Source organism: Panthera uncia, unplaced genomic scaffold (assembly GCF_023721935.1).
Source record: "Panthera uncia isolate 11264 unplaced genomic scaffold, Puncia_PCG_1.0 HiC_scaffold_158, whole genome shotgun sequence".
Lineage (NCBI taxonomy): Eukaryota > Metazoa > Chordata > Mammalia > Carnivora > Felidae > Panthera > Panthera uncia.
In genome coordinates this window covers 62,607-89,502 of record NW_026058228.1, presented here as the reverse complement: position 1 = coordinate 89,502, position 26,896 = coordinate 62,607, and the positions used below count along the sequence as shown (strand labels likewise).

Here is a 26,896-nt window from a genome sequence, read left to right as displayed (position 1 = left end):
GGTTTAAAACCAGCTTTGTCTTCCAAGTCAAGCTCTCCAACATGTTGATAGACTGGTGAGGTCACATGCCTTGTTTCTAATTCAGATGGCTTGCCTGAGCTTGTGAGAGTTTTGCCACCTGGCCTTGGCTGAGGTGGGGCCTGGCCACAGGTGGGGTCCTGGGGGTGGAGGCTTTGTCAGCACCTCTGGTGCAGTCTCTGGCTCCATGGGGAAAGAGAAGAGAACTAATATTTATTGTGCACCTGTTATATTCCTGCAGGGCAATGTGATGGGCATTCCACATCCATTATTTAAAGTAACCTTCCCCTCCCAACTATCCTGCAAATATTGTTTCTTTTTTTACATATCAGGAAACTGAGGCCCAGAGAGGGGAAGGAGCTTCTTCAAGGTCACACTGGTAAAAAGTGGCAGAGCCTTTGTACAGGAGTATCTAACCTCAAAAACATTTCTCTTGGGGCACCTGGGTGGCTCAGTTGGTTAAGCATCCAACTTTGGCTCAGGTCATGATCTCGCAGTCCATGAGTTTGAGTCCCACATCGGGCTCTGTGCTGACAGCTCAGAGCCTGGAGTCTGCTTCTCATTCTGTGTCTCTGTCTCTTTCTGCCCCTTCCCCACTCATACTCTGTCTCTCTCTGTCTCAGAAATAAATAAAAACATTAAAAAAAAATTTTTTTTAATTTTCTCTTAATTTAATACAAGTCATCAGTCAAATTCTAAGGTTCTTGTGTTACATTTGGGTTCTCCCATCCTCTGAAAGATGAGAACTCAGGATAACTGGGTTCTTTGGGCCCTCACCATGTTCCTTCCTCTTTCTAGGCCTTGGTTTCCCATTTGAAAAAGCAATCATTGGGAACCTTGTAGTTAAAAATGCCAGTTGAACCACCTACCTGATTTCCCTCACTCCTGAAACCAAGAAAATACAAAATAAGAGATTTCCTTTTTAAGGAGTACATGCACAAAGACAGGGAGACTGGGAGAAAAAAGAGTGACAATAAGATGTGGAAGCTGGAAAGCAGATGGGCAGGTGACAACCTATCTGATAGACCTGAGAAAAGAGAATACAAGCTGATCGTGAGGAAAACCAGCACTCTGGTCTACATAGATCACTGGCAAAAGTCGTGGGAATTGGAATCCTCAGCTGTCCTTGGGAATGTAAGTCAAGTTTGAGGAGGCCCTGAAATAAAGAGGATTGGGTAAAAGCTGTTTTAGGAAAAGGACAAGCAAATCTCTTCCCCAAATCATACAGCCCATCCCCAACCTGGCAGGATACAAGGTGGGGTGCACCACACTGAAAACACAGTGATTAAGTGAACTTGGACCCAAAGGATTTGAGATCCCAGCTCACATGTACCACTTGGTCCCCAGAATGGTGCCAGGCTATTACCACCCAGGCTGGATAGTAGCAGAGTCTAGGGAATCTGACCAGATAAAAGAGATGTAAAGACATTGAGCATTTCTGGATGAAACAGTCCAGCCAAAGCATGTACCATATAAGCCACAGTCAACAAACCTCACTCCATTCTGCTTTTTTTTTTTTTTAAATTTTTTCTAATGTTTATTTCTGAGACAGAGACACAGCGTGAGTGGAGGAAGGGCAGAGAGAGAGAGGGAGACACACAATCCGAAGCAGGCTCCAGGCTCTGAGCTGTCAGCACAGAGCCCGACGCGGGGCTCGAACTCACAAACCATGAGATCATGACCTGAGCCAAAGTTGGTCGCTCATCTGACTAAGCCACCCAGGCGCCCCTCCATTCTGCTTTTGGAGCAGACAACTGAGATTCCAGACACCTGAGCAAAGCCTCTGACATGCAAAATAGAGATGAAAACAAACCCTTGGTGATGGGGAGGCCTTGTGGGAACAGGGAGTATACGTGGAGAAAACATCAAGAGAAGCTACACACCCATGAAACAAGAACGGGATGCTATATTTTATAGAAAGGAACATTAAGAGAACACAAAAGAACCTTTAGAAATTAAAATGCTATAGCAGAAATTTAAAATCCGTAGGAAGACTGGAAGGTAAGCCTGAAGAAATCTTCTAAAAAATCAGAGCAAAAATACAATGAGATGGAAAAGAAGAGAGGGGGGGAAAAAAAAGAGCACCAGGCCAGGAAGCCTATCAGAATAATGAAAAGTTCCAGAGGAAACAGAGAAGAAGAAGCATCAGGTAAAATAATTTCAGAAGAATTTCCCAGAACGGTTGGAAGAGAGTTCTTAGATTGAAAGGGCTTAGTGAGCACAATGCATGAAAGTCCACTCACACCAAGACATACCTTTGTACCGCTTCAAACATGGAACGATCCAAGATCCTGAAAGCGTTCAGAGAGAAAAACCAGGCCACACAAAAATTATCAGAACTCAGAGTAGCTCAACAGTAACACTAGAAACCTAGAACAATGGAGCCATGACTTCAAATTTTTAAGGAAAATCACTTACGACCTAGAATTCTATATCCTGCAAAACTACCTTTAATCAACTATAGGGTAGAACAAAGATATTTTTAGACATGCATGATTTCAAAAGCTTCTTTTCTTTGTGGCCTCCTCCTTGGGAAGCTGCTGGTGTTCTACTGAAATGAGCTGGTAGGAGGGGAAGACATGGTATTTAGGAAAGAGGAGAGAGGCAGGAAGGGCATCTCAGGATGCCCGCAGCACAGAGAGCAACCAGCTCACGCCAAAGCAGGCACGTGCCTGGGCCAGGCAGAGCCAAAGAGCAGAAACCAGCAGGACGCAGACGGGCCTGGACCCTGTGAGGGGAGATTCAGATAACTGGCAGAGCGTGAGGTTGAATCTGTGATCAGTTTGTAGAAAGTGAGCAAGCATAAAAATGACAATTATTAACTCTAGGAAAAACAAACCCAAAAAAATGTGCCAGAAAAGAAAAGTAAGCAAAGTCAGCTACATGCCTCTGGCCCGAGTTGTGTTTACAGGGTGAAAGTAATGCAAACACTGAAGATGGCTTTCACCAAGATTATGCTGTCTCCGAGGATGGGGAGCTGGGAGGGGTGCACATGTACCATGTCAGGCCTGGAGAAGGGTGGGAAGCTAACTCCCTGTCCTCCAGACAGGTAAGTAAGTACATAATGCCTAAAATAAAAATAACTTGCTGCCTCTTGGTAATCAAGAAATTAGCTGAACACATTGAAATGATTCCCTTTTCAGGAGTGAGGGATAGGGACCTGGGGAACGTTCTCTGTTTATAACAAACCTTGTACTATGTTGGACTGTTAAACTTGTGGTCGTCTGTAGCTTGAAAAAAAGCTTACAAATCAAAAGCTATAAAAAAGGTGGGCATTTAAAGTCACCCTGTGAGGTCCTGTTCGAATATAAAATTCCTTTGTTGGAGGGATAGTGAGGGGATAGTGGCACAAGGGGAAGGAGGTCAATGACCTTTTTCTTGATTGTGGTGCTTATTGGCTGAGTGTGTTTCTTTTGTGAAAATTCATCAAGCTGCACACATGATTTGTGCACCTTTCCACGTGCATTTTTTACTTATGTAAAATGTTTACTTAAGAAATGATAACAGGCAGGATGCCTGGGTGGCTCAGTCGGCTAAGTGTTTTTGACTCTTGATTTCAGCTCCGGTCGTGATCTCACAGTTCGTGGGATCAAACCCTGTATCAGTGTGGAGGTGCTTGGGATTCTCTCTCTCTCTCTCTCTCTCTCTCTCTCTCTCTCTCTCTCTCCCCCTCTCCCCCCCCCCCCTCCCCAGCTCACTCCCATGCTCTTGCTCTCTTTCTCTCAAAATAAATAAATAAACTTAAAAAAAAAAAATGGTAACAGACTACATCCCATTTCAACAGCTTTGGATACAAATAGTGCATTTCACGGTGGTACTCCAAAGCGTAAGAATCCAAGCCCCCAGTGGCTCAGTTGGTGGGAGTCCGTTCTTTTTTTTTTTTTTTTTTTTAATAGGAATAAAATCAAGCCTCTCCTTTTTTTTTTTCATTAACTTTTAAAAATATTTATTTTTGAAAGAGCAAGCAGGGGAGGGGCAGAGAGAGGGAGACAGAGGATCTAAAGCAGACTCTGTACTGACAGCAGAGAGCCCGATGTGGGGCTCGAACTTATGAACCGCAAGCTCATGACCTGAGCCGAAGTCGGATGCTCAACCGACTGAGCCACCCAGGTGCCCCAGGAGTCTGTTCTTTTTTGGGTTCCCTTCCCTCCAAGATTTTTGAGCATGTCCAAGGAGCACACCCACTTTCCACAGATCAGCACTGGTGTTTCTGGTCCCCACAGTCATGCTCTCCCTGTTAGGGTCAGGTCTTACAGTTCTTCATGGGTTCTCCCAGGCTGCTAACACTCTCTCGTTTACAGTTCCCTGTGGTGTAGACCCAAGTCCAGTGGCACAGCCTGGTTAGCAGAGTGGTTGACAGGATGGGGTGCTCGTAGAATGGACACCCCCTTTTTAAGTGTATCCCCATCTTTTTTTCTCACCGATGACTCTTTTCATCATGTTCTTACAATTAATCAGTGGGTAACAAATATTAATGACCTTAAAATTTTGTTGAAAAAAGACTGTCAGGGGGAAATTGCTTAAATCACTGCCTCCAGCTATGTATCCAGCCAAATCCCACCCTGAAATCCCTAAGTTCAGCAAACATCAGAGGAATTAGAATGCAGGAAATGAAAGCTTCCAGTTGGAAACAAACATGTGATTCTGAAGTCCCTATTCCAAGCTGACAATGGGGACTGCAAGGTCTTCCCCACCCATCCAGATGTTCCCACCACCCATCTCTTCTGGTAAAGCCTCCTCCTCCTCATCATCATCACTGTAAACTGGGCACAAAGGCAACACCGCCTATCATCTTTACTGTTACTATGCAGACAGTTTTATTTCCCTTCTCCGGAACTTTTCAGTGTTCCATTTTAACTCGTGCATAACCAGAAGGCCCTACCTCCCAACACTGGAAATTGCCACCAGTCTCTGTCCTCAGGAAACTCCAGGCCCCAGCAGTTGATCTCACTGTGCACGTGCACACATAGTGTCCAGAAGACACTAGGTGGAATGTGAGGGGTGGGGGGCGGGGGGGTGGGAAATGATGGAATTGCACACCTGGTTGGGATTAAGGCCCCAGGGGAGAAGCTCTTCTCTGGCCTCCATACTAAGAACCCCTATCCTTTTCGTGAACAGTGGGGTTGTGTTTATATTAAGGACACCATGAATTGTACATTGGGCCCCTTTCCCTCTTCACATCACCAGTTAGGAAGCTCAGAGCCAGGTCTGTGGTGTCTGGTAAGGAAGGGGACCCTCCATGTTTGCATGAGCCCTAACTAACCTCACGCCTGTGGGTGTGATTCCTCATTCTTGTTTTCCCTTCATCTCATGTCCTTACTTCAAATGTATTTTACTGTGTTGTGTTCATTTTTGTAAGCCTTAAGATATCTTTTCAAGACATAAATGCTATTTTAAAATTTTTAAAATGCAGTAATTACAACTACATAACAACTGTGGATAATCAAAGTAACTTTGAAAAAGAGAATTGAATTAGGGTGGTGGGGTTATGGGTAATTTATTTTCCTTTAAAAATGTACATTAAGGGGGCACCTGGGTGACTCGGTTAAGCACTTCTTGATAACTCTTGACATCCATTCAGGTCATGATCTCAGGGTTGTGGGATTGAGCCCCACCTTGGGCTCTGCACTGAGCATGGAGTTCTCTCCCTCTCCCCTGCTTGCACGCTCTCAAATTTTTTTAAAGTACATTAATATTGTAGAGTACAATAAATAATACTTTTAGTTATTTTTCTGATTATAAAAATGTATTCCTCTTAGTGTGGAAAATAAAAATACAAAGATGAAAATTGGTCTTATGTATCATCCATATCTCTAGATATCAACATTATCTTTTTGGTATATTTCTTTCTGTGCTTTCTCTAGATGCATATGTGTATATATATGTTTGTTAACTGTGTATATTTAACAAATTTAAGTTACTCCTTATGGCTTTTTATAAACTACTGTTTTCAGGTGGCAGTAAGTTTTGGACATTTTCCCTTGTTCAGAATTCCTGTGTACAATTGTTTTAAATCACGTTAAGTTGTATCATCCTCACTTATGCATGTACCATATTTATTTAGCAAAATTCCCCTTCACTGGGGTGCCTGGGTGGCTCAGCCAGTTAAGCGTCTGACTCTTGATCTCAGCTCAGGTCATGATCTCAGAGTTCATGAGTTCAGGCCCCACATCCGGCTCTGCGGTGATGGTGCAGAGCCTGCTTGGGAGTCCTTCTCTCCCTGTCTCTGCTCCTCCCCTGCTTGTGTGCTCTCTGTCTCAAAATAAATAAATAAACTTAAAAAAATAAAAAATAAAAATCCCCCCCCTTGTTGGACATTTAGTTTGTTCATGATTAGTGATTCCTTTCTGGGTTTATGTAGATGTCCAAATAAGCCATCTCTCCCAAAATGTGTTTCTTCTACAGAACTTTTTTTTTTTTTCTTTTTCATTGCAGTGGTGTCGGGTTCGTCATCCAGCTCTAAGTATGACCCTGAGATCCTGAAAGCTGAAATTGCTACAGCAAAATCCCGGGTAGGGCCTCTTTGCCTATACTGTGGAAGGGGGGTCACCGAGGCAGCCACAGGCCACTTGCCCACCCACTGGACGAAAGGAGACGCTTCCACCAGGCAGTGATGGCTGGTGCTGACTGACAGGACCCTAAATAACAGCAGTAGTAGCAGTGGTAGCAGCTGTCACAGTAATTGTAATGGTAACAGCAGCGACCGTGTCACTGTAGACCAAGCATGGTGCTCAGTGCTTCATGAATGCTGTCTCGTGTTCCGCAGCAAACCCACGAAGCAGCTGTTGTCCATATCTGCACTTAAAGATGAGCAAACAGAAGCTTAGGGTAACTTGCCCCAAGGTCACAAGGATTCAGGGCTTACCCAAGGTCAAAGAACTTACAGTTCTTAACGCAGTGTGCTCTCTTCCTAGCTGTGGCTTATTCTATATTGTCTTATTTAGTTCCTTCATGATAATTACTTCATGACTTCTTGGGAATAACTATCATTCCCATTTTACTGGTGTGGAACTATGACACAGCAGTTAAGTGACTTGTTCAAGGGAAAGCCAGTATTTGGAACGCAGGCTCAGTGATAACTTCAGGTAGGTTTTCCAAAATCATGCCTACAAGAAAACAAAAGGGGGAAGTGGGCCAGGGGTGAAGCAGTAGGGTGTGCTGGGAAGAGTGTAGCCTTAGAGAGGTGTGCCCTGTCTAAAGGGGTAGTTGAGTTTCAGCCCTACCCTATTGTGGCTGTGCTGGAATGAGGGCTCAGTGTTGGCAGATCTTCTGTTTTTAGAAGAGAACTATACTTAGGCTTATTATGTGAAATCTCTCCATATTTCATTATTAGCAATTAACTCTTTAAATTTTATAACTGCAAACCAAACAGCATTCCTGCAAGCCAATCCAGCTCCCAGACCATGTCTTGCCTCTAAAGTTATTGCACTGCCTCTCACCTCCATACCCATTACCTGCTTTAAGTAATGCACAGCCCTGTGAATTACCATATTCCTCACCTATCAGAACAGGAGAGGGAGTCTCAGGGAGGTGAGATGGCTCGAGAGAGGTCATCCAGCAAGGCAGTGGGAAGGCCAAGTTCTATCCCAGGTCAGCTGACACCTGTCCACTTCCTGTTTCCCTCAAGTGAGGGCTAGCCAGGATTGACCTGCAGGACAGCCAGGCTGGGATGCTGACTACATGAGCAGCTGCAGAGACCAAGGCAGCATCACTGAGGGGATGGTGTTGTGACCCTGTGGCCTGAGGGGCAGTGGGGGGGGGGGGGGGGGGGGAGCGTGGGGCGCTGGGGGGAGGGGGGGGGGGGGGGGGGGGGGGCTCTGGGTTCCCCTTAGAGGAGAAGGCAGCCTGCAGTTCTGTATCAACCTCTGATCTAGCCCCATGTGTGGCCTTCTGCCATCCAGGTCAACAAGCTAAAGAGAGAGATGGTTCACCTCCAGCAGGAGCTGCAGTTCAAAGAGCGTGGCTTTCAGACCCTGAAGAAGTAAGTCTACCCTGCCATGCAGAGCATAGGGATGCCCCGTAATCCCCTTCCTGCCTCTCTCTCTCTTTCTCTCTCTCTCTCTCCCTCTCTTCTTTAAGGCCACTCTAATCATTTGATCCCAGTTCTATTCCACTGGTGTTTACTCAAGATATTGTCACCCAAGGATGAGGTTCAGAAGGAGAAGAGAGGAATCCTTTCAAACCAGAGATATCTGAATTCCTGAAGCCATTAAAGTCTGTTCCGTTCAGTTGAATTTTAGTCGTAAAAACAAGTATTCTGTCATAGAAACGAGTATTGCTGGGCACTTATGGGCACCTGTCTCATGTCCTCCAGTAGATCCAGTAGGATCTGATACACACACAAAAACAAACTTTTTTTCCCATAGCCCCTAAAGACGAACAGCGAATGTGCCCCACAGTAGGAGCAAGGGCCTCTTCCCCAGCACCAGTCGCTAGAAGAGCATGCATGGTGCCACGCACACTGTGCTAGATAGATGACTTAAGGAGTTCCCGGGATAACTTTGACCAAGTGTAATTTTCACTTGTAGAAGCTGACTTGCCACCAAGGTACATCTCTATTGTTTCTTTAGAGCAGGTGCATTGATGGCTATTTATCGTTATTATACTAGCAAGATTTGTTGAGCAGTTACTCTGCCGGGAAGCACTTTCAGTGTTTCTGCTTGAGTGACTTCACTTGATCCTCACTGCAACTCTCTAAAGAATGTTCTTTTGGCTAACTCCACTTTATAGATGAGGAAACTGAGTCACGTTATTATTAGGAATAATCACACATGCAACAAACCTGCATTGAGTCATGTTCGGTATGTCTGAAGGACTCAGTGTATAGTTATTACAGAGGTGCCTGGGACCCCTCTTGGAAGCCCCAAGGAGAACATCCAGGAGATTTCTCTGTCCTAAGGGACATCTCGTGTAGATTCCCAGGGAGGCCACATCTCTACAGTCAGCAGCTTCTATAGTCACTTGCTTTTTCTCGCTGTCTGACTATACCTCTTCCTCATTCTCTGAACCTCAAATCCACCCCCACTACTCTGTGGACACAGCTCCAAGCCTGGGGATGTCTGTCTGTAGGCTCTCTTAATCCAGGGAACTGTGACCACTGGAGGGGTTGGTTGGTTCTTGTTCACGTTTTCCCATCCCTCAAGCCCCCACTGTCTGGAGGGGAGAGCTACCATGAATCCCCCACCACACAAGGTTTAAGAAAGTATGGCTTTGTATTATAGATTGTGTATAATAGGGTTCTTTTGGTATTCCAAGTTATTATAAATTATGGTTTATATATGTGTGCTTATATAGGTACATATGTTATTAATATATGTATATGTACGTATGCCAGTGACAGTTGAGAGCAGTAATATGAGCTTAGAAAATTCCTTCTCGTGACCTATAAAGCAAATAACCTCATGAGCCCTCCAAATTCTGAACACATAGTTGAAAGACTACTCACTCCCACGTCATCTTACCGCAGGGGCCTTTCCCTCCTCCCCCTTCCTGCAGTCCTCAGGAGCTTCTGGTTAGAACATTTCCCATTATTCTCTGAGCCACCACAAACCTGTTTTACCACTTTGTCACCCTGTAGCAGCATTGAAAATTCTTGTTCTTTGGTAAGCTGATGCTGAAACCCCAAAGACAAGCCTTCTTTCTCTCCTCCCTCCGCCCAACTGATGTTTGATATCAGGCCCAGATAAGACTCCTGGTAGTTCTGACTGCCCACGCTCAAAGCTGGCTACACATTCAGTGTGGAGGAAGACATCTGCTTTAATACACACCTTGGCATAGAGGGTTAGGAATGTAGCTGCAAGAGGCAGATGGCCTGGGTTCAAATCCCAGTTCCCTGGGACCTTACAAAAATGACATATAATCCCCTTGAGCTTTGGTTTATCTGAAAAATCAGTCACTGTAAAGATGAAACTAAAGCATGTGACAGTGCCTGGCAGTGAGTGTGAGGGTCAGTAAGGGGTGTTGGGGGTGACCTCTAGCTGGGTGCCTGCTTGGATATGGGGAGGAACTCAGATGAACTCTGTATTTACCCTGGGCAGGGTCTGTGCTGGGCAATGACTGTGCATCAGTCACCTCGTTTCATTGTCTTTGCCCCTTTAAGAGAAGTTTTTGTTCTGCCCCACTTTATAGATGAGGGCACTGATGAGGGTGAAAATATACCCCAGCCCCCCCACCCCCAGTTGGTAAGCATCAAAGCTGGAATTTGAACCCAGGACTGTTGGATTTAGAAGCTCATGTGCTAATACCTTCCTTCCTGGCCTCATCCTGGATAACCCCCTCATCATACCCAGAAAACATGAGGCCTCTTTCCTTGTCTCTTGGGATCTTTTTCAGAAGCTAGTGGTAGGAGGTGATCTAGTCACTTCTATCTCAGCCTCCTCCCTTTGCAGAGCATGGGGGAAGGTGAAACTCTTCCATTTGTCCAGTTCACAGTCAGCAGCCCCAGTTTTTTTAAAAAAAGGAAATGTTGATGAGGATTGAAGGATGCCTCTTAGGAGCCTGAGAAGAAAAATCAAAAGGACTTGGGCCTGTCAGCTGCCCTGAGCCCTTGTAAACAGGAAGGAGATGCGATGTGGCATGTCACCCCTGTGGGTGGGGAGCAGTGCGGCATCTCAAGGCACGTCCCCCAAAGCCATCCTGCCCAGGTAAGAATTGCCAAGAAGAGCTGCCTGCTGTCAGAGCCTTTGCCCTGCTTCTGCGTGGCTGTCCTGCCGCTCCCGGGTGTGTGAATCTCCGGACAGCCGCATAATTTGGAAATTCTAGAACACATGCAGCCCACTACACCCTCCTCTCCCCTACAACCACATAACTTTTCTTTCCCTTAAAAAAAAAAAAGAGAGAGAGAGATTCATTCACTGAGCACATAATGGTGACCCTTTGTTCCCCTCCCCCCAACCTCAATCCCAAGAGTGTTCCCTCTTGGAGCTACTCTCTGGAGCCAAATTCCAGAGCCTGGGTTGCTAAGGCCCCTGAGGGAAATCAGGTAGAGGCTGTCTGAGGAGCCCAAGGCACAGCAGACAAACCGCTTCTGTCTTATCCTGCTGAGGATTCAAAGCCATCCTCACCCTGTTGGCAGAGGACAGCTGGGCACAGCCCCCTCCCCAGAGCCCCCAGCCCGACTCAAGCAAATGGCATCTTCCCTGCCCTCCTCGCCTCCATTTGGGGCCGGGCCACCTCCCGTCCTGGGGGATCCTCCCCTCCACAGAGCATCTCGGGCACGCCTCTGCTGCAGAAAGCTCCATTTAGACTAATTTTTCAAACTAAATTTGAGACCAGTGTTAGCCAACCTGGCAGGCTTGCTCAGGCCCAAGTCCTCGAAAGGAATAGACAGGCTATTTTTAGTGGGGAGACATAAATGGGGCTTTGTTTTCTCTCCACGGAGGCTGAAATAACGGAAGGGAAGGGAAGGGGGAGGGCCGTGCTGAGACCGGAGTTCTCTCCCGAGTCTTCTCCCTCTCTCCTGTTCGGAGGCACAGACAGACCAGGATGAAAATCTGCTCCCCCCATCAGTGATTCCCCACTCAGGTTATTTTTAGCCCAGGACAATTTGGCTTCTAGCAGGAAACCAGAGAGGAATGCCTGTGAGCGGTTTCTCATCCTGAAATAATGGGTTTGTGGTGTTCCCTCAGACGGTAAAACTTCCTTTTCTCCACTGGGGACTAAAACTTCAGGCCTAGCCTTTGGGGAAAGTGTGAAGCAGTTAAAATTTATCTCTGCCTTCTGAAGGTTCTCCATACCCCAGCCTCCTTCCCCAGAGGGTGGGGACCTCCACCATCTCTGGTTTGGTCTGACCTTCAGAAAGTGGCATTGTGGTCCTTAACTTTTTTCTTTTTTTTTTTTTAAACTCCCCCTCCACCCTCCAAAATGAACCTGTATATGGGGCCTAGATAAGCTGATTTTATCCCGTACTTCCCAGTGCACTTGATTATCCATCCTTTATCCCATTTGACATTCCTAACAGCTTCATGAACATGGGCTGGGCAGGTGACATTACCCGGGTTATTTTAGAGGAGGAAGCTAAGCCTCTTGTTAAGGGCCATGCCCAAGGTCACACTACTAAGTAGCAGGGCTGAGAGTTTTCCATCATTCACACCTTTCCTTCCTTGTGTGTTTACTCAGCAAATACTCGGTAAAGGCAGTGGGTCTCAATTGAGGGAGATCTATCTCTTCTTCCCAAAGGGACACTAGGCAAAGTATGGAGGCATTTTTGGTTGTCACAGCTTGGGGCCAAGACGCTACTGGCACCTAGTGGGCAGAGGCCAAGGGTGCTACTAAATACCGGACAATGTGCAGGACAGCCCCCCACAACAAAGAATCATCCTACCCAAATGTCAAGATGCTGAGGTTGAGAGACCTTGAGTTAAAGGACTGTCCTGTGCCAGATACCGAAACTACTTAAACATTTTCAATCCTGCCCCTGTCCCAAGCCTGTTAGTAACAAGTCAAGGATACTACCACATGCTCTGCTAACTAGAACACAACATAATGATTGCAGTGTCCAGCTATGTGCAGTGTGATGGGAAGACCTAGCCTAGCCTGGAGGAAGCAGGGAGGTAATCAGGGAACAATTCCTGTAAGAGCTGATGCTTAGAGGACCCTTGACTTAAAGAGTGGTGTTGCTTCTGCAGCCCCACCCTGTGGGACATTTCACAGGCAGCTAGACCTGGGGAAGGGAGGGTATGCAGGACAGAGAGGAGCCTTGCTGCAGGACCGAAGCCTGTCGTCTTATCCTCTGGGGAGACTTCATCCCTCACCCTGTCTTTTTCTGAACTTTCCCATTGACTGTTTCCTAGAATCGATAAGAAAATGTCTGATGCTCAGGGCAGCTACAAACTGGATGAAGCTCAGGCTGTGTTGAGAGAAACAAAAGCCATCAAAAAGGCCATCACTTGTGGAGAAAAAGAAAAGCAAGATCTCATTAAGGTACGAGAGCTCCAGTGATGTGGGTCCCATCTCTCAATTTCTTTGGAGCACCTTTCTTTCTTTTTCTTTCTTTTTTTTTTTTTTAACTTTATTTATTTTGAGAGAGAAGCACAAATCAGGGAGGGGCAGAAAGAGAGAATCCTAAGCAGGCTTTGCACTGTCAGCACAGAGCCCGACATGGGACTTGAACCCACAAACCATGAGATCATGACCTGAGCCGAAGTTGGATGCTTAACTGACAGAGCTGCCCACGTGTGCCTGGAGCACTTTTCTGTGCCAAGACTCACACTACTTCCACATGCTGCACAGATCACTGAGCTCTCATCGCTAGTTTTTTGGGCTTTCAGTCTCACTGTGTAGAATAGGAAAAGGAGGATCAGAAGCAATAGGTGGCTTGCCTAAAGTCACATCACTGGCAGAGTTGTACTAGGAGCCATCTGGTTGAGTCCAAAGGTCATGTCCTTGTCACTGGCTCTGGCCACCTGGCTTACTTCTCAAAGAACCAAACGGAGGGAGATGGTTTTGACATCCACAGCCCTGACATCGAAATATAACATCTTTATAAGAATTACATTGCATGCTCTTCCTCTGCTGAGGACCAGACAAATGATAATCGGTGTGATTTAACATGCCAGGCAACTGAACTGGACACTTTGCATGCATTGTATCTCACTTATCTCTTACATCAGCCCTAGGTTATTCCCTTCATACAGATAACTGCTACACAGCTCAGAGTCCATGGTGGAGTGAGGATTCGAACCCATAAACACTGACACAGATGTCTATTCTTTTAACCCTTAGACACTCTACCTCCCCTCACCGGAATGACCCTGACCACTGAGATACTGTGTTTGTTTGTGTTCCCACTGGCAGATTAGGACTCAGGCTCGGGGTTGCTATAACTGATGTAGTGAAGGGAGCTTTATGCTCTAGGACAAACAGAATGATTTTGAAGCTCTTGCCCAGGGCAGCAACCTGATGAAAGCGTTCAGGCGCTCGTGGACAGTCGTGAGCCATGTTCCTATCATGACTCTCACTTAAGAGCACTGCATCTTCAGTCAGGCCAGGACCACATCCTGCTCTGTCATTTGCCAGCCTTTGCATGTAACAACTCCCTTAGCAAAGAAATGGGGATAATCCTAGGTCATTTTTCAGAGGACTGATGTGAGGATTAAGTAAGATGATGATAAAGCTGACAATTACTGAGCGTTGGCTGTACTAGCACGTTATACTGGCCATCTCGTTAAATCAGTATGGTAGTCCTATGAGACAGGCCCTGTGGTTATCCCTATTTGTTTAGGAGAGGGAGCTGAGGCACAGAGAGCTTAATCAACTAGCTCAGGTCACACAGCTAGCAAGTAGCAGAGCAAGGATTCCAAGTCAGGCAGTGTAGCTCTAGAGCCAGTGTCCATGCCAGTCTTTCCCGAGTAGAACACCCAGCACAGTACCTGGCACTGAGCAACCACCCACTTGCTGCCAGCTCTTTACAAGGTAAGTGGAATATCCAGAGAGAGCTAGGATTCCTACCACATTACAGAAGTGGAGAGGAGAGCACATGGAGGGTGACAAACCAGAGCTCCCTCCCAGAAAGTTGTGTTGCTAACCTTGCCCTCCCCTGCTTAGAGCCTCGCCATGCTGAAGGACGGCTTCCTCATCGACAGAGGGTCCCACTCTGACCTGTGGTCCAGCAGCAGCTCTCTGGAAAGTTCAGGTTTCTCACTGCCGAAACAGTACCTGGACGTGAGCTCCCAGACAGACATCTCGGGAAGTGTGAGTAGACGTTGTACCCAGGAGGCTGCCGTAGTGGGCAGCCGCCTTCTCATTTCTCACCTTGGGAGGTGACTGGTATCTCTCTGTGGGCCTGCCTGCTAACGTGGCCTCCTGGAGCTCCATTCTCTTGCAGACCTCTTGGCCCCAGGATGACATGAGATGATGGTGTGGGGGGAAAGCCGACGCTGTGGGGGGAAAGCCTCGGTCTTGAGTGTTGCCTAGCCATGCGTTTGCGTCTCTAGATGCTGCACAGAAAGCATGTGTGAAGGACCAGTGGCTCTCTCTGGTTTCCTTCCTACAGATTTGCAACACCATTCTGTTTTTCTTTCACCAGCTGTGAAGCAGATGATACTTTCCTTCTGTTCATCCTGAAACAATACATGCAGCTTTCAGACAGCTCTCTTCAAAAGCTCAGTCTGGGCACCGTAGTGAATAGTGTGAGCACCATCCAGATTTATTTCATGAAAGCTTTAGATCAGGACTGACCCATAGCCATCTGGAATGTTTGGAGAACTTTTGTTTTCCTAGAGCAGGTGACATTGAGCAAAGTCGCCTCCCAGCCTCCATGGCTAAATGCTATTCCTATCTGATTCTTCATATAGCTGTGTCCCCACTTGTGAAGAGAAGCTATATCCATATCTGCTTGGGTGAACCTTGTAGCTTCTTGCCACTCTTGACAGAAAGACATGGCAAATGGGCTGTCCCTTCCGTCTCCAGACCACCCATGTGTCCAGCTACAAGCCATCTGTAGGCCTCCCTGAAGGTTCTAGGACCTTCTCCTCGCTCACTCAGTGTTTCAGTCCTGGCTGCAGCCTCCCTGGGTTTTCAGTTGAGCCCCTCCCCAGCACCCCCAGGATGCCTTTCTTGTATATTGGCTGTCCCTGTTTCCTCCTGACCAGCTGTCCTCCATGCTGCTGGGGCTTGAATGGGCTCTAAGCCATTCGGGGCTGCAAGATGATATTCTGGGCTCTCAGCTTCTCTTCTAGAAGTGATAGATGTCTGAATTTGAGGGTCTTCCCACAGCCTGCAGGAAGTGTCTTTGCCTGACTAGCTTCCCTGCTATCACACAGCCAGCTTGGTAATTGGGGGCTATTCTTAGCTACTTCCCACGCAAGCTGTCAAGTCTCTCGTGAGCTCTTGAAATCCAACTCAGCACCGGCCACAATGGCCATATAATTCCCCACTTTGTTCTTTCCCCCAGTTTGGCGCAAGCAGCAACAATCAGTTGGCAGAGAAGGTCAGATTGCGCCTTCGATATGAAGAAGCTAAGAGAAGGTAATTAGGGGCTGGGGGCGGGATGGTTCCAACAATGATAATTGCCATTGCAGAGTGCCTGCCTGCCCCATGCCTGGCTTTTCACACACCTCATCTTTAATCATCAAAGATTATGAAGATAACTATTATGACACATATATTTTAACCTTCTCTGAACTCAGGAAATGACTGAGCCAGGGACACTTCACTAGATAAAAAGTAGAAGCTGTGTTTTGCACCCAAATCTGTTAAACCTCAGAGCCTAGTTATCTTTCCACTTGCTGAGCTCAGTTTCTCTAATCAGGGTTTTCCAATGATCCTGTGAGTAGTCTGGTTTGAAGGAGCACTTCTGAGGTTTTAGCAATAGGAGAAAAACCTCTGGATACTGAACACTTGGGTGTCTCCTGCCCAACTGGGAGCAAGCTGTGCTTATAAACTGTAGATCCCAGTGACTAGATATTTTGTGGCTTCACAGTCTCCTAAGCAGTTGGGTTCCACTGCCACAAATAAAATTAAAACAATAATCAAACCTGATGTGTTTAGAGCATCTGTTATGGGCCAGGTGTTGTATTAAAGCATTTGTATGTGTATCATCTCATTTAACTTTAAAAGCAACCTTATAGCACATCTTATATGATTTCCATGTTAGAGAAGAGAAAGGTAAAATATGAGATGTCTCATGACTTTTCAAGATGATGGAGTCAGAATTTGAATTCTGGACAATCTGGCTCCAAGTCTGTGAGCTTCCTATGCACAGGGCCAGCCTTACTGGGTAAGAACCCACAGAGCATAATGGTGAATGAAGCTAGGAATATCGCATCCATTCCTCCTCAGGTTACACTGCCTGGCCCATGGCATTCTAAGCCAGGCCATGTAGGGTGTGGCAGTGCCTAGTTCTGCCCCTCTGCCAACTCTGTGTGAGCAGCAAAACCCTTTGCAGCAATGACAGAAATCCTATAGAAAGTAGAAGAAATAAAAAAGGGAATTTGTCAGCTTATTGAATTCCAAAGTCCTAGGATAAACCAGCTTCAGACACAGCTGGATCCAGGGATTCAAATCAGGTTACATAAACTCAGTTTCTCTTCTTTTCTCTACCCTGCTTGCCTTTGTGTTGACAGACTTTCCTTTCAAAATGTAAAGGTGACCCCCAGCAATTCTAGAGTTATATACTATCAGGTTAGCAACCCCAGCAGCAGGAGGACCTACCTATCCCAACAGATTTAACAGGTTTAAGGCTTGAGGCTCCCTGGCTTTTCCTAGTGATCCAATTATTGTTGCAGTGTTGGAGGAATTAGAATTTTCTGAAGGTCCGGGCATGGGTCATGTGCCCAACTCTGGGAAGGGGATTGAGGTCAGCTTTGTGGGAACCAAAAGACTTAAGTATTGGAAGAGTGATATCCCAAAGAAAACTTGGGAGTGTTGTTAACAGAAGGAGGAGAAATTGGATACTGGTCAGGTAGAAAAAAAACACTGTGCATTATTTCAGCTCCCCCTAGAGGCCCAGCAAAACAACAAGACTTCTGCATTTGGACAGCCACGTGTCCCCTCTGAAGGGGGACCACTCTGAACCCTGGATATATTCCAGTCTGCAATGATGCCTATATTAGAAGATCCATTCTGGAGAGACTGAAGAATTGAAATCTTCCCTCTGGGGTTGAACCATTAAGCTTCCCATCACAGAGCTTCCTGGCTCATCTGCCATAATCCAGCTTTGAGCCTCACTCTTCACCCAGAGGTAGTTTAAGTGTCAAGGATAAAGCAGCCGCTGAATGGAAAGCAGGCTGCAGGACTCCAGGTAGGAGGGCAGGTAGCTGTAACGAAAGGTCTGTGTGCCATGTTTTGTCACATGTGCATTTCTGCAGAGTGAGTCTAGTAGTTTCATCAGCTTCGCCAAAGGTGGCCTGAAGGTTAAGGAACACTGGGAAAGCACCACTAGAAAGTACATGTAAGCATCGATCAAGCCTTCAGTGTACTGTGCACAATGGAGCCCCCGCCAGACCTGTCCACGCCACTCCATCCTCAGAGTGGTGGAAGCTACCAATTTATCCCAGATTACTCTCTTTGTGAATGCGGAATTTAAATTAATCAACTCTAAGAATCCCTCTGATACATTTGGCTGGGCAATAACCAAACCTAGATGTGTTTGTCTGCATGGGATTTTTACTGCACAGTGTGGAGATTTTGACCCTAATGATGTTTTTATAAAATAACGGTTGGGCCACATATCTGCAGATAAGATTGAGCTGGGAGTCCAGAGACCTGGGCTCTCAACATGTATTGGCCACATTTATGACTTGCAGTCTTAGGTGAACCATATCCTATTTCTAGACATCTGTCCAACAGATTCACTGCCATTTCTTACCACCCTTTAGGGATCAGGTGAGGCTAGGATGTGATAGCTGAAAGCCCTTTTTGCAAAGGCTGAATCCTAAAGGGTCACGTCATGATTCCTTTGGATATTTGTAGCAATAATCTTAGTTATATTGTGAATCTTTCTTGGATCCAAAGGTAATTATACCTAATCTGTATGGGCACTTGGCAATGTATAAAGAGCTCTTTATGATAAGTTTTCAGTCAGTTCTCATAACCCACCTTGCATGTTCCACCTCACAGGTGAGGGTACTGCATCTCAAAAAAGTTAAGGGATTGAGCTCCCACCTCCATCCTTTTAACATTTAATAAGTGCCTACAGTGTACCAGGCAGTGTACTAGAAGCTTATGATACCAAAATGATTTCTTAAGAATGGTCCTTTTATAGGGGCACCTGGGTGGCCCAGTTGGTTAAGCGTCCAACTTCAGCTCAGGTCATGATTCCATGATTTGTGAGTTCGAACCCTACATCTGGCTCTATGCTACAGCTCAGAGCCTGGAGCCTGCTTCTGATTCCATATGTCCCTCTCTCTCTTACCCTCCCCTGCTCATGCTTGCTCACTCGCTCTCTCTCTCTCTTTCTCTGTCTCTCAAAAATAAAAATAAACATTTAAAAAAAAAAAAAAGAATGGTCCTTCTGTCAAGGCCAAAGCCAAGACTTTGGCTCAAGGCCTCTGACCCCAAATCCACAGTTGGTTATACCACACTGTGCTGCCACCATTCTCTGGGCTAGGAACATACAGTTATCAATTTCAGGGTTTGCTGTCTGTCATTGTAGTGGGTCCATGACTGCCATTGGTTGGGCACGAGTTATGTGCCAGACACTCTGAGCACATTATTGCTCATTTTCAGAACAAGTCTTGGGGAGTTTACCCAATGTTATATTCTGTGTATATATATATACAGAAACATTCATTTGAGTGCTTACTATGTGCCAAATACCGTGCTTTGAGAGTTCATGGAATATGTCTAAAAACCTTCTACCACAACCCCATGACAAAGGAGCCTTTGTTGTTCCTTCCAGAGAGATGAAGTGACTTGCCCAAGGTCACATAGCTGGCGGTAGGAGGTTATTGCCTGGTGATGAATCCAGCTCTCTGTTCTACCAGCCTTAATATCCCTGAGGGCAAGGACATTGCTTTGTTTACATCCCGTTCCCACCCCTGCAGAGCCTACTCACTGTTGGCACACGGTAGGCACCATTTGTGTTTGTTAGATGAAAATATGTTCCTTGAGATGGCCTGCTGGTCCAAGGGAAGACAGTCATTGCCAAAGATTGCTCTGAGGATGTCATGGCTCCTGGTACCTCATAACGTTGGAAACACAGTCTGTTACCCTGCTCCCACAGTGCCGCTGGGCACACCTGTCATGCTCCCCTCTCCACCCACAGGATCGCCAACCTGAAGATCCAGCTGGCCAAGCTTGACAGTGAGGCCTGGCCCGGAGTGCTAGACTCCGAAAGGGACCGGCTGATCCTCATCAATGAGAAGGAGGAGCTGCTGAAGGAGATGCGCTTCATCAGCCCCCGAAAGTGGACCCAGGGAGAGGTGGAGCAGCTGGAGATGGCCCGGAAGCGGCTGGAGAAGGACCTGCAGGCAGCCCGGGACACCCAGAGCAAGGCGCTGACAGAGAGGTGGGGCTGGGCTGGGGCCAGAAGGGGCCTGGGACCCACCCTCCTGGGTCTATCTTCCACGGAAGCAGGAGGGGCAAGAGGGACCACCTGGGGCGTAAGGGCTCCTCTCTAAGAGCACTCGGTGTAGAAATCTTGCAACTTGCTAAAGTAGCAAACTGGGGGAAATGATTCACCACCCGGAATACCAGATACCTAGGAGTTTACACAGGGAATCGCAGCACCAAAAAGTCTGCTCGGGTGCAAGTTTTCAGAAATTATCTTCTGACTAACGTAAGCCACACAACCCTATATAATGTAGAGTAGTCATTTGCCAACTCGGTGACAGTGACTCACATGACAGGGACAAAATAGAGCATGTATACTCTTACTATGTGTGATAGCCCTCTGATATTTTCTCTCTTGCATTCCTTTACATGACGACATGACCCGCTAAATTGATTTCACCTCATGCTAAGGGGTTGCAGTTTGTACTTTGAAAAACACTAATTTCGATGCGGGTGCAGAATGAAATACTGATAGGAGCCAAACAGGCAATACAAATGCTGGAGGCCCACCTGCTGATAGATTGGGTCCCACTGGAGTGCACAGAACCCCCTTGTCCCTCGTGGGTGCCAACTCCCACCTCTGGCTGGTGGGAATTGAGGCCTTAGGCTGCCAGAGGTCCCCATATTTCAAGAAAAGAATTGTCTGTATTTTTAACTATTGACAACTAATTTAATAACTTTAAGTAATATTGTGAAGGCTAAATCACCTTCATCTGTGGGCTTGGTTTAACCCAAAAGCTACTGGTTTATGTTCTCTGGATAACAGACTTGATTTCCTTCACTGTCTCCCCAGCCTCCACACCCACATGTACAGAACACAACCCTGTGTTCAGGACAGGCCCTGCAGTCCTCAGCTTCTCATTCATTCTTTCATTCTGTCCGTCAGGCTATTGTTTATTCATTTATTTGAGAAATGGGCTTTTTTGGTACATATTTTCCATGCAAGGCAGTTTGGAGGATTCAGAAATTAATAAGTCACAATCCCTGCCCCAGTGTCTTTAAAATCTATTCTAGTTACTTTCACTTTTTTAGGCAGCAGACTTTAGTGAGCAAGGTACCTACCCTTAAGGAGCTTAGAAGCAAAGGTAGTGATTTTCACATACGTGTATGTGTTTGTGTATGTGTGCGCACATGCGCATTTGTGTTTGGGGGCGAGAATGAGCAAGGAAATTCCTCTTTTCCAGTGAAATCAGAGGCAGAAGCCCAGTTTATAAAGAAGGTAAACTTGCCTCCAGCCCAGTGGAAGCAGGCCAGGAGTCCTAGGGGCCTGGATGTGCGCTCTCTGCATCTCCCCTTCGGGAGCCTTCTGAGCTCTCTAGCACCCAGCTGACATCCGACTCCAGCACCTGAATAAACCCCCCTTGCACATGGTAGGGTGCCCGAGGGGTCACGTTGACCAGCCTCTGCCTGGCCTCTTGTAAGCACAGCAGAGTCCATTTATCCTTAAGCCCTTTCTCAGAATGGCTACCAGGGAAGTGTTTCTATCCTCCCCTGGAAGGGATGGCTGATGGGGTGACCCACCACCAGACAAGTGGAGGAGGAGTAGGACAGGGCTTCCATAATTGGTGTTTTGCAGCCCTTGAAGTACCTGCTAGAAATCGTCAGCAGCAAGACTCTGTCCTGCTCTCCCTGGGGCTGCATACTTTGGGCAGAAGGCTTGTGTCTATATACCCTCGTACCTCCAGTGTTAGTTGAATAAATGGTTAGCCGGCCTACGCACACCCTTCCCAGGCTTCTGCATGTATCTTCTGGCCTCTTCTAACAGTCCCCTGGGTCCCTCACTTATTCCCAGACCCTACAGCTTCCATGGGGAACCTTTCACTGTTGATGATGCTCACTGCCAGCAGCTGAAGAGAACACATTTCATGGCAGCCTTACTCCTTGTTGGATCAAAAAAGAAACCCATCCCACTGCTGACCCTGAGCAAGTCATTGACCAATATAGACTTCAGTTGCCTGATAGGGAAAAAAACTATAACTACGTATTGAATACCTATATAGTCTGAAGGCAGGCAGTTGGATCAGATTGTGATTTGAGGCTCTTCCCTGCTATAATAATTTTGGTTTCTTGAAAGTAGGATTGGAGGTTATCTTAGAGACTCGTATGCTACAGGCAAAAGCCGCCACTGTGTGCTAGACCCAGTATCCTGTATCATCTCATTTAAATCTCTCAGCAACCCTGAGACTATTCTCTATTTTATAGGTGAGGAAACCGAGGCTCGGTCAACACCACCACATGGCAGAGCTGAGATTAGAACCCAGGCTTGCTGGCTCTGGGGCCCATGCTTGCTGAGGCCACTGCCCAGTCAAAACGGCTTTTATTATTGTCTCAGCCCTGTCTTTCAAAGGTCCGATTGCCACTGAGAACGGCAAGTTTACACAGCCAGTCCAGGGAAGCCAGAATCCCCACTCCACAGCAGTGGCTGAGCCAGGCAGCCCAGAGGTCCCAGAGATACGTGCAGAGGGAAGCCGCGGGGGGGCATGTGGGCAGGAAGAGGAGAGAGCCTCAGGAATGGTAGGGACAGTGCTGATGGCTCTGATCATCCTCCAGAGGAGAGAGGAGAAAACCAACCCAGCTATCTCTTGTCTGTGTCTACAGCTCTTTGCTTCTAGTCCCGTGTTTTTCTGTATGTGTTCATCCCCCGGACTCTGCTGTTCTCTGTCTAGGTCTCTTTCTGTCTTTTGTTTCTTATGTTCCTCTCTCTTCTCTCTCGTTGTCTCCTCCTCCCAGCCTCCAACTGAGTGTATGATGCTCCTCACCCTCACACATCAGCCTCTCCACTCAAGGGGCCTTTGAGATGGACAGGAATAGACATACCCAGGAAGGAACCACAGACCTGCCAAACCTCAATCACAGATCAGTCACAGTCAGACATCCCTGCACCCCATGCCCCCCCTCCCTTTCCGTGGGCCCTCACCACCACTTCTGAGAGCTGCTGTGCAGTCACAAAGGGTGCTTGTTAGAGTGTGGACTCCCTGGACTCCTCCCCAGGGACCAATTCCCCAGGCCTGAGATGTAGCCCAAGCTCTTGCATTTTTAACCAGCACCCCAGGTACTGAGCCACAGCTCGTGGGGATTCCAGCTCCACCTTCTGGATCCTCTTCCTACTTCCACGCTTGATGCGTCTGTGGCTTCCCAGCATGTGCCAGGCATCACACACAAATGCCATATGTCCTACTAAGCCCAACGCCTCTACTAGGAGGCCTCGGCACCTGCATGTTGCTGCTGGCAGCTACGCCCCTGTGCACAGGAAGTTGAGGCCACCCGATTCCCAGTCCCCTTGGCATCCTAGCTGGGCTCCAGTGTGACCTGCATTTGCTGCCAGAACACGTCTCTATGACCTTTCTCCCAGAAAACAGGAAAATGCAGGTAGAAATGGTGAGCCCCAGCTGTTCCTTGAGCCTACAACATCACAGCCTGAAGGGCTTGCTCTTATGGAGAGTCAGGAGATCCCACGGTCTTGTCCATTCCATTGAGAGTCGAGGATTTTATTCATTATGGGCTCCATCTGCCGGTCTGCTGCCTGCCCCACCAGCCCCAAGCAGGACTCTGGAAGAACAGCACCAGGGATTGAGCTGGTCAAGGACCATGTCGAGTCCCTCACCATCTTGTTCAGTTGTCTAGAGCAAGCTCTGGTCTTCATTGCAGAGCCTGTGTTGGTGGAGGGATGGCATGATTAGGTTTTCCCATGAGAATGAACTCTTTTTCCCAGGCCATAGGCCGGATTGGCTGTGCTCTGCGAACGGGTCAGTCATTCCTTCTCTAGCAGGGTGGCATAAGGGGATATGAGGCCGACAGTGGAACACATTTGTCTGTGGGAGATACAACGTCCAGCCTCCAACCAGTGCAGCAGCTCATAAACCTTAGTGTGCCTAAAAATCACCTGTGAGTCCTAATGGAGATGCAGATTCCTGAGCCCTGCCCCACACATTCTGAGTCAGTTGATCAAAGTAGGCCCCAAGATTGAGCATTTAATAACCACTCCTTCCTTTCTGCTACAGGAGGTCTGTGGACCACACACTGAGAACCATAAATCTAGCGGATACACGAGGGCAGCCCACATCATGCATTTGCTAGGGCACAGCCTTGCTTGATGGAGCCCCTTCCCTGTCAGATCCTGGGACCTTAGAGTGGGCTCACTCCAGGGGTTAGAGAGAGCCATGCCTGGAGCCAGCACACTGCTTAGAGCCCATCCAAGCTGCCCTCCATGCAGGATCTCAGGAGAGTACCTGAGAGATGGGCCTATATCCAGTGGTTGCTTCTAAATGCAAGGATTTTGCCTCCAGGGAGATAGTTACTGAATTGGGCTTTAGTATCAGATATGAGACTTGCCATGGTGCAGATCTTTGCTCCCAAGTTCCAGGACACTCCACCACACTCCCTGCATCTTCTCTGGGCCTTCTGGGCTCATTCTCTCAGGTTCCTTTGCCAACTGTTGCTGGTCCATTCAACCTTGTTGTGCTGTTTATACTCAGAGCTTAGTCCTGGGCCCTCCCTTTTTTCCCCCCACTATATTTTGCCCTAAGGCAGTACATTTGTTTGTTAGGTCTGCCACACCAAAGTACCACAAAATAGGTGAAATGTATTGTCTCACAGTTCTGGAGCCTGAAGTCCAAGACCAGAGTGCTGCCAGGATTGTTTCTTTGGAGGTTTCTCTCCTTAGCTTGAAGGTGGCCATCCATACATGAACGTCTACCATGACTTCACACGGTCCGCTCTGCATGCATGTCTGTGTCCTAATCTCCTCCTATAAGAACACCAGTCATGTTGGATTAAGACTCATCCATATGACCTCATTTTACCTTAATTCTTTAAAGGCCTTATCTCCAAGTACAGTCACATTTTGAGGTACTAGGTTATTAAGACTTCAGTATATGACTTTGGGGGTAAGGGGACACAATCTGGTCCATAGAAGATGGTCATCTTTTTCATGTGGTCATCATGTGATGGGGGTCCCCCACGTTTACAACAGCCCACCTGTTCAGTGTTCATACGCACACATCCATAAGGGAACTCTTCCCTTCCCCTGGGCTGCTCTGCCCATCACTCTCCCATCCCGACAGAGGCCATCTCAGATCCATTCAGTTGCTAGTGACAGGGCCCTCACAGTCTTCCTCTTAACTCCCTCGGCCTTGCCCCTCATCCAGCCCATGACCTTTCTCTGTCTGCTCCGTCTGAAGCACACCATCATAGCCACCCCAACTCTTGTCCCTGTCTCCCATCCACAGCCTCCTGCCCATTTTCCTCACAGCAGCCATGATGTCTTTAAAATGAAAGAGGTCCCTGCTGTGATTCCCCTCTTGGAATGTTCTTTCCCCTGTGCTTTTCCTGGCCAACTCCTACCCATCCTTCATATTAGCTTAAATTTCTCTACTAGTCAGGAGAGGCCACCTGCTGCAGGAAACAACCCCCTAAATTTCTATGGCTAAATACAGTAGAAGTTTTCCTGGCTGACAGGCAGCCTTATGTGTGTTTGGTCATTCAGGGACCCAGGCTCTTCCGTCTGTGGCACGAGCTCCTTTAGAGCCCTCCAGGGAGCAGTGGGGAAGATCCACCAACATCTCTTAACCACCTCAGCCTGATGCGCATCCTTTGCTCACCTCCTATTGGCCAGAACCTGGTCCCATGCCCCACCTACCCAGCTGCCAGGGAAGCTATGAAAGGTCCAACTGTGAGCCCAGGGAGCTCAGTACAGCACAGGCTAAGCCACAAAGCCACTTGCTCCAAGAATCCCACCTGCTAGTCTAAATTGGGTCTCTCCTGTGTTCTTTTCCACTATTCCGTACTTTTTATTCCTAAACCTTGACACACAGTATGTTCATTAGATATTCGATATTTGAGTACTTTTTTAATGTGTGTCCTCCCCCACCCTCCCCAGCAGAATGTGAGCTCCATAAGTGCAGAAACAAGTTCTGTTTTGCTTATATCTTTACCCCTAGTGCCAAGTGCCACCAGGTTCTCGTATGAGGTAGGCACTAAGCAAATATTGGTGGGTGAGTAGGGGCCAATGGATGGGAAGGAAGGAGGGAAAAGGAGGAGAAGGGAGGGCTGCTTGGGTGGAATTCTAATTCTACCACTAATCCTCCAGCATTAAATTATTTAACTCTTAAGCGCCTCAATTTCCTCATATGTAAAGTGGTAAAAACCATTTTGCTGTGCAGGGTTCTTGTACAAATGAATGAAGGCAGTGTTACCCATTTCCTAGCACAGTGCCTGTTATATAGTAGGTGACGAATATAGCAGTTCCTATAGGATCATATGTGGGGGCCATATCTCCCCCAAAGATCATAGTAAAACACTCCCAGAAAATTCTTGTGTGTTTGTGGATCTGCATGTACATCTTCACACGTATATGCCTGTGATTCTTCGTCTAGGAAGATGGAGGCTGGATTCCCCCTCGTGCTCCCCACTCATGCCTTCTCTTCCTTCAGGTTAAAGTTAAACAGTAAGAGGAACCAGCTGGTGAGAGAACTGGAGGAAGCCACCCGGCAGGTAGCAGCTCTGCATTCCCAGCTGAAAAGGTGAGCAGTGGGCCACAAGTGTGGCCTTGGGGACAGCCAGACACCAGCATCCTGAGGTCGCCCAGGCTCTGCCCTTCCTGGGTCCTCCATGGCTTGAGTGTGGACATTTGGAAACACAGGGGGCAGCTGGTTAGGCTGGTGGACTCGAGGCTGGTGTGGCATGGCCAGGGCAGGGTCCCTCACCTGTCTGCACCATGGTGCCCTCAGCCCTCCTGACAGCACCGAGAAGACCCGCCCCCCCCGGTCAGGTGCCATTCACATCTGTAATATCTGCCCACCTGCTTTGCCAACGCAGAGAGAACAGGCCTCAGGCCTGGGCCTCAGTGGGCAACAGCATATCGCTGGAATTTAATATATTTTGTTCC

The 26,896-nt window shown here is 47.4% G+C and overlaps 1 protein-coding gene across 2 annotated transcripts in view; it reads left to right on the top strand.

Moving 5' to 3' along the window:
- Positions 1-26,896, top strand: part of LOC125917201 (protein KIBRA) — an 82,362-nt gene that overhangs the window by 16,347 nt on the left and 39,119 nt on the right. For both annotated transcript variants that reach the window (XM_049623453.1, XM_049623454.1), the window contains exons 3-9: positions 6,454-6,530; positions 7,920-7,999; positions 12,810-12,939; positions 14,563-14,709; positions 15,911-15,984; positions 19,724-19,966; positions 26,442-26,531. In XM_049623453.1, the coding sequence (XP_049479410.1) occupies positions 6,454-6,530; positions 7,920-7,999; positions 12,810-12,939; positions 14,563-14,709; positions 15,911-15,984; positions 19,724-19,966; positions 26,442-26,531 (841 nt within the window). The remainder of the gene's footprint in view (positions 1-6,453; positions 6,531-7,919; positions 8,000-12,809; positions 12,940-14,562; positions 14,710-15,910; positions 15,985-19,723; positions 19,967-26,441; positions 26,532-26,896) is intronic.